This window comes from Arachis ipaensis, chromosome B07 (genome assembly GCF_000816755.2).
Source record: "Arachis ipaensis cultivar K30076 chromosome B07, Araip1.1, whole genome shotgun sequence".
Lineage (NCBI taxonomy): Eukaryota > Viridiplantae > Streptophyta > Magnoliopsida > Fabales > Fabaceae > Arachis > Arachis ipaensis.
In genome coordinates, this window is record NC_029791.2 from 1,161,922 (window position 1) to 1,169,532 (window position 7,611).

Sequence of the window (7,611 nt, forward strand, 5' to 3'; positions counted from 1 at the left end):
GTAAAACTGATATAGAATGTTTAAGTTTGAATTTCAATAGGTGATTCTATTTTGAATGGTTTTAATATTTTGTATAATGATGATACTACATACAAATCAATGCTGATGATTGTTATGACTATGTATCACCATGTTACTATAACCATTTATCTTAAATTAGGTGTTTTAATTGCAACTTGATATGTGCATGTTAAAGACTGTGATAATATTTAATATCACCATGTTAGCCAAGTTGAAATTGAAAATTAGATGCTGTTTTTTACGCAACTTCATACCACTACATTGCAAAAATTGATAATATTCAACATTATCATATTAGCCAACTTGAAAATAACACTGGCAAAAAGTGATGTTTAACATATCTATTGCATTCAAGTCAATTTCAATTGTACAATGACGAACAATTTCACATAGTTTATTTTCCTACAACTAAGTCATAATCAATACACAAAACCACAATAAAAAACGCAAGCAAACTTAAAATACAGTTCCATATTTTTAAAACTCTAACATCAGCTTCCAAATCCCTAATTGTCCATCTTAAATTCATTTTCCAATGGTCAATATCTCTTACAGAATCAACTCTCCTAACAATAGTTTCATCTTCTTCATTTGCCCATACGAAAAGCTCGCACTATCTCTTTTCTGCGGTTTGCAACGATACCAGGAAAAAAAATTAACATAAAATACAATTAATAAGGAGGTTTCAATAAGCTTCGAGGATTTTGGATTCTCTTGATTTTATTTTACCATGACTTTATCATTTTCACATTAAAATCTTGAATAATCGATGATGGAGAGACAAACATGAGAAGATCATGTCAAAAATGAATATGAACCAATCCAACCCAATTGGGAGAGAATATATATGTTAACTTTTAAACATGTTAGGTGTACACTAAAATTAATTATTAAAATTAGTGATATATAGTAGTTGATTTTTATATGCAAATAGCCTTTTTTTTATTGAAAATAAAGAGACTCAAATCCGCGATCTCTTAGGTGAATATGGAGAGACTATGTCATTTAAGTTATAACTCATTGTCATTGGTAAGTAGCATTTTGTTTGACCTTTTAGAATTTAAATGAAAAATATTAAATAACAATTTAATCAAATATATCAAATAACAACTTCATATAAACACAATTGCATATGAATTTTCACTTATATTAAATTGAATTACTTAAAATAACAGAAAAAGCTAATAAAAGCAGGGGATATATATGTTATAACATTTATATTGAGAATAAATGGTCATTTTTGATCGTGTAAAATTTGATCGTTCTCAAAATTAACTAAAAAAAAAAATTAAATTAGTGTTGTACGGAACCCATAAAAATAAGTGTACCCATACAAAATGAGTATTGTTTGACAATAATTATAATTAAAGTTGACTCTGTTAATTTTTTTTAATTTCTACTCTTTAATCTCTTTCTTCTTTAGCCTTCACCAGAATCAATTCCTTCCAGTTCCGATTTCCGTCGATCTTCATCCAATGTTAACCGTATCCTATCCTGATTCGCCGTCGCCATGAGCAACGTTAATCCGAACCCGGAAAGGGTGCTGGCAATCCCTGTGAAGAAGAGTGATCCGGTGGGTCTGTACCGGCCGTTACGCAAGTTCGTAGCCACAAAATATTCAGAGAGCGATGCACAGAAAGTGGAAAGCATTCTCGAAACCCTAAACAACTGCCGCAGGGACATGGTGGAGCGAGGGGACCTCTCCCTTCCCATGCAACGTGACTGCCTCGTCCACTACTTCAAATGTCTCTGCATGGTTGAGCCACTCTTCACCGCTATCTCCTCCGATGCCGACGCCGACCCCATCATCTTTGTCTGGTACGACGCCTTCTCCTCTGAGCGTGAGAATGGGGTCTCCTCGCAGCGCAACAGCATCCAATTGGAGAAGGCTGCTGTTATCTTCAACCTTGGCGCCATCTGCAGCCAGATTGGGGCCTCTTGCGACCGCACCACCGCCCTTGGCCGTCACCTTGCAATGGACGCATTCAATGCCGCCGCCAACTTCTTCTACAAACTCTGGAAGGTTTTTGCCAAGGACGTCTCCGCCACTCTCGACTTGACTCTACTCTTCGCCGAGAGTCTGCACCGCCTCTTCTCCGCTCAGGCCTCGGAGCTCAACTTACAGCAACGACTTCACCACAACAACACAAATGAAGACGCCAGTTCCGCTCAACAACAACATCAATGTGCCGTTGGGTTTGAATCGGTCAGTTTTAACTCTTGATTGATTTTAGATTTTCAATAGGATGATGTTGATGATGATTATGATGATGTAGGTTTCTAAGCTTTATCGAATGGCATTTGATCTGATACTAAGTGATTCGGCTGCAACCAAACTTGTTGGCTCATTTGACGAATCCTGGATAACACATCTTTCTCGGAAGGTGAAATTCTTTGAGGGGGAGGCTCGTCAGAGGCAATCATCCATCCTACCCAATTCCAAGCGACCTAAAACATTGTCATTGGTTCAATCTTGTCGTCTTGATCATGATGCAGAATCTGTCACTGAAAAATTAGTTAGAGGGATTTGTTGCATGATTTCATTGTTACAATCTTGTCTTGATCATGATGTAAATCCTGTCCTTGAAAAGAACACTAGAAAGTTTTGCAAGTCCAGGGACATGTCTATACCCAAGCACCATAGAATCCCATACCTTGACCTCCTCCTCTCTGAGTACAGCTCTTTCAAGATTATTGACAATGGAAAGCTAGTGTCCAGCCCGTGGAACATGCCTCCTCCTTATCCAATAAATTTGGCCATCCTCTCAGCTTCGTCTTTCTCAGATATGCTGGCAATCCCTTTGAAGAAGAGTGAGCCCTTGGACCTCTATCATCCCCTTCACAGTTATGTTGCCCTTGAATACTCGGAGAGTGAGGCAAAGAGAGTAGAAGGCCTTTTCCAAATGCTACATAAATTGCGCAGTGAAATGCAGCGTGATGACCTCTCTCTACCCATTCGCCGTGACTGCCTTATCCGCTATTTCAAATGCCTTTGCATGGTTGAGCCTTTGTTCCCCATGACTAACTCACCCAGTCCACCTATCTTTGTTTGGTACAATGCCTTCAACCCACAAGAGAATTCTTCCCAGCACAACATCCATTTGGAAAAGGCCTCTGTTCTCTTCAACTTGGGAGCCCTCTGCACCCACATTACTCTCTCCTGCGATCTTACCACCGACCAAGGCCTTCACCTTGCCGTGGACACCTTAAACGATGCTTCGTATTGGTTCTTCATACTGTGGAAGCATGAGGCAGAGAAGGCATCTGCCACCATTGACTTGTCAGTAAACTGCGTCGAGCTGCTTCGCGAGATAATAACCGCTCAGATTGACGAATTGAAATGGAATTATCCTCCTTCCCATTGTAATTCCCATTCTTATCGATCATCATTACCTGCATATCCAGTATGTATCATCATCTAGCTTTTCAGTTGATTTTTTCTTAGTGCAATTGATTGATGTCAATCTTCATTTGTTAAATTGTTTGATTGGGATGATGTAGGTTGCTCAGCATTATCGGAAAGCTTATGATATGTCGACATTTGGGCCTTTGGCTGAGAATCTTGTTCAATCCTCAATACCTCAATTTCTTGAGTCGAAGAAGAAAACCTGCCTTGTTAAAACTGGTTCCAGTGTCACTGAACAATTTCTTTTGGGGTATTGTGAGGCTCAATCCCTGCTTCAAGAGGGATGTCAAACATCATGCTTGGACCTTTTCTCCGTGGTTGGCTCTTTCAAGATTAAGGATGGAAATCTTGTGGCTAACCTTAGAGGCAGTAATGTTGCCATTGTAGGAGATGAGGTCCCAGGAGACCATACCACCACAGTAACATCACCATAGAGAAAAACAAAACGAGCTTTAGGATTTTTCTTTTCCTTTTTTAAGTTGGATGTTGGAATTTTGTTGGTTGATGCTAGAACTCTGTTTGTGAATATATTATCCTCATAATTTTGTTTGTTGATGTGTGAATATATTGGTTCTTATTCCTCACCAATTTGTATGCCTCTGATCTGGTAGCAATTGTTAGTTTTTGTTGCATATTGGTAGAGAGAACGTATCAAATTTTGTGACATATGGTGCTAAGGAGAGCGGTTTACTCTTTTCTTTTATCTTAGAGATACACAGATAGAGCAACTAATATGCATATGTTTTGCTAAATGTGAATGAAGTTGTTTTCTAAACAAAACTTGCTGTCAAACAGTGACAAGGTATAGTCTCTCACTGTTCCTCTAATTTATTTTCTATTTTTCCATTTGGAAAATAGAAGATTAGGTATTTCCTTTACTGGAATGTAGAGGAAAGTATATCTTTTTGTGGTTATGTTCTTTCATTCTAACAAATGTCCTTATGTTCTTGTTTGATTGTTTGAGATCAATTAATTATTCTTGTTTAAAACTATTGCTTCTGTTGTTAATCAAATCCTTTAAAATTTATTGTTTGTATTTAAACAATTTTTTCTATTGTGCTGCCGAGATGAGTTTCGCCTTCTCCATTGCAGTAAACCCTAGGTATGCCTTCTTCTCTTCTACCTCTTTACTGTTGCTCAAATATTTTGACAAATATAAACTGAATTTGTGTAATTTGATAAATTCTCAACGTGATTGCTCCTGGCATGGAAGGATCCGTATATAGTTCTTTAAAATTAGATAATTTAATATCACTTTTAATCCGGTTTGCCTCTTTGGTTCTTTTTCTGCCAATTTTCCAATTCTGATTTTGTTGACCCAATTTTGCAAAGCATCTTTCCATGTTTCAATTCTTTTGTTTATACTTTTTTATTTTATTTCAGCTTTATAGTCTCATTTTCCAATTCTGATTTTGTTGACCCAATTTCAGCTTTATTTCAGCATCTACTCCTAAGTTGATATGCATCAAAAGAGAAGGTTGTTTGTAAGCAAGTACTTTTTTCTTTTTTGTCAATGAATGGGCCGGACAAACCCGACCCGAACTGAAACAGACCTGACTCTTACCCATCTAATAACATAAAGAACCTAACCACTCTCCCTCCTTCATTGACGGAAGGTTTGGTAAACAGAGAAGGTTGAGCTTCCATTAGAAGTGCTAGCAGCGGGTTCGGGTTACCGGTTCGGGTATTGTTTTCTGAAATTCGCCCAAGACAAAAAATAATAATTAAAAATTATTAAACAATTTAACATATTTAAGTAACGGTTTAACACTACATATTAGATTCGATGGAGTAGGTAGTGTGAGTGGAAACTGGAAAGTGATGCAAGGGAGTGATGTTCATCTTATCTTCTTCTTTTTGTTATAGGCCTTTATCTGTCTCTTGCTCTCTAATGGATTCCAACAACAACAACAACAAATTCATGGAGTTCCCTTTCGTTTCTTCTCCACACAAGAGTCTCATGGTTGATCTTGTTTCCACACTGGAGAATCGATTTCACTCGCATCTTCTTCCTTCCACACTCCCCAACCATGTTCGCCATTACCAAAGCCAGACTGGTTCTGCACAAGCCTCTCTCCATATTAGAGCTGCTCATCCTCACTCCCCTGTAATAATTCCCACCCTTCCTTCCTTCTTTCCAGCATTCTCAATTTCAATTAAGCTAATGCATGTCTTTAGTGTTGTAGATTCGGTTCTGTTTAAGACCGTTAATATATAAACTTATCATGAGAGAATTCAGTTATCTGAATATTGTAATTGTGTTGTGTTGATTGCATATGAAACTAATGCTTATAGAGTAGTAACTACCACACCAGAATACTATGCATTGATTTAGGTTATATGACTCCCAATGTGTTGGGATATTCTATGTGAAGTGTATATAATATGGAAATGTCCATAGATTATTGTCTTAATGTAAAAATCAGTCATCAATTGTATTTGTGTATATGTACATGCATTATTTTACACATTTTCATATGAATTTCGTATTGCAGTACGTATTCTACATGAGTGGTTGATTTAGTTTTTGAAATACAAATAGTCTAGTTCATATATAATATGTAAGGATCCTTTGTTTCTTTCTTGCCATTGTTTCCTTATGTATACAAAATCATTTTGTCTTATGCTTTTTTGGTTTCCTGCTGTGTGCTGTTGACCTTGTTTTGTTAATAAGATTATTCACTTGGTCTATCTAGAACATGGACTGAGATCCCTTGAGATTATGTAGAGACACTCATGATTTGGGGTACTTGTAAAGTGCTAGTGTCTATTTTTTGCACACAAACAATTGATGATGATCAAATTGGATTTTGAATGTGTGATTCAGATAGATTTTGTGCTGGGAAGTTGGGTGCATTCAGAGCTACCAACAGGAGGATCCTTTGATATCACAAGTCTTTCAGCTTATCTCAACACTTCAACTGATGCACCAAACTTTGTCTTTGAAATCATCCGCAGCAGCCCTACAACTCTAATCCTCATCCTCGATTTGCCTCCCCGAAAAGACCCCGTACTTTGGCCAAATTACCTACAAACATTCTATGATGACACTCAGCTTGATGCACATAGGCAGGCCCTACATACACTCCCTGAGGTTCAACCTTATTTCTCCTCGTCACTTTTCATCCGCGCCGTTTCCTCCCCTACCGGTATCCTAGTCCGAATTCAAACAGAGAATGGTGGGCAGGAGCGGATGGAGGAGATAATTGCCAAGCACCTGGACCCCGTTTCGAAGCAGGTGCTTGAAATATGGCTGGACAAGTGTGCCTCTGCAAACAGAGAAGTAGGAGATGAAGAAAGAGAGTATCTGAAGAAAAGGGATGGTGTGATTAGAAACAAGACCATAGAGGTTGATCTTGGTTCAAGCTTTCCAAGGTTGTTTGGTCCAGAAGTAGCAAACCGGGTACTTGATGTGATCAAGGACTATTTTACAGTCTCATGACTCATTCATATCTTTATATAGTTGTGAATTGTGATGGATAATTCTGTAGCAGCAGCAATACTTTACCTATGACAATGTTTACAAAATGAGTTGCCAGATTATGGAGATAAATCATCCTTAATTAACCTATTAATTTGATGTGTCTAACTATAGAGAAATTCTAAATATCAGAAAAATAACATTCTGTGATTGTAGTGTACCCAAATCATCAGAACATTTTTCTCTTGATGCATATTTCACATCAAAAAGAAAAGTTAGAAGCATGCAGAAAGTTGAGTAAATTGAATTTTTATGAATTCACCAGGCGTACTATAAAAAAGTATTTCTGTCAACTCAAATAGTATAAAATAATTATTAACAGGATCAGCGCATATTGAACATTATTATTGGCAAAGAATCATCTTTAAGGAACATGTAATTTTGAGAAACTGATTAAACGATTCCCCAATTTTAATTTGTTTGTTTGCATCAGATGCTGTTAAGCACATATATGAGCTATGAGGTGGCTATTATACTATATTACCAATATGAGAATAATATTTAACGATCTACAAAGTCAAAAATGTTATAGAAATTAATTAGAATCTTTCATAGAGAACAAGTGCATGGTTGTTAAATGATCTAAGTGATAATTAATCAGTTTAGTCGTCTAAAGATCATATATTATTACATATTATACGTTGTATTATTTTAACAAATTAGCCTATATTATATATACTAAAAAAATTATCTCCATTAAAAT

The 7,611-nt window shown here is 36.8% G+C and overlaps 2 protein-coding genes across 6 annotated transcripts; both read left to right on the plus strand.

The window, feature by feature from the left end:
- LOC107606428 lies at positions 1,385-4,417 on the plus strand. Of its 3 annotated transcripts, XM_021106861.1 has the most exons (4): positions 1,385-2,227; positions 2,298-3,425; positions 3,523-3,829; positions 4,139-4,417. In XM_021106861.1, exons 1-4 carry the CDS (start codon positions 1,532-1,534, stop codon positions 4,186-4,188), a joined length of 2,181 nt encoding a protein of 726 aa, XP_020962520.1. In that variant the 5' UTR covers positions 1,385-1,531; the 3' UTR covers positions 4,189-4,417. The 3 variants fall into 3 exon arrangements, with proteins under 3 accessions (XP_020962520.1, XP_016163979.1, XP_020962521.1); XM_016308493.2 differs by lacking the exon at positions 4,139-4,417 and having other exon boundaries at positions 1,386-2,227; positions 3,523-4,027; XM_021106862.1 differs by lacking the exon at positions 4,139-4,417 and having other exon boundaries at positions 1,386-2,227; positions 2,298-3,384; positions 3,523-3,693.
- On the plus strand, positions 4,332-7,016 carry LOC107608673 (red chlorophyll catabolite reductase, chloroplastic). 3 transcript variants are annotated; one of them, XM_021106863.1, is made up of 4 exons: positions 4,399-4,529; positions 4,858-4,904; positions 5,294-5,534; positions 6,255-7,007. In XM_021106863.1, the coding sequence occupies exons 2-4, from the start codon at positions 4,888-4,890 to the stop codon at positions 6,867-6,869; spliced, it is 873 nt and encodes a 290-aa protein (XP_020962522.1). In that variant the 5' UTR covers positions 4,399-4,529; positions 4,858-4,887; the 3' UTR covers positions 6,870-7,007. The 3 variants fall into 3 exon arrangements, with proteins under 3 accessions (XP_016165872.2, XP_020962522.1, XP_020962523.1); XM_016310386.2 differs by lacking the exon at positions 4,858-4,904 and having other exon boundaries at positions 4,332-4,529; XM_021106864.1 differs by lacking the exons at positions 4,399-4,529; positions 4,858-4,904 and adding an exon at positions 4,969-5,111 and having other exon boundaries at positions 6,255-7,016.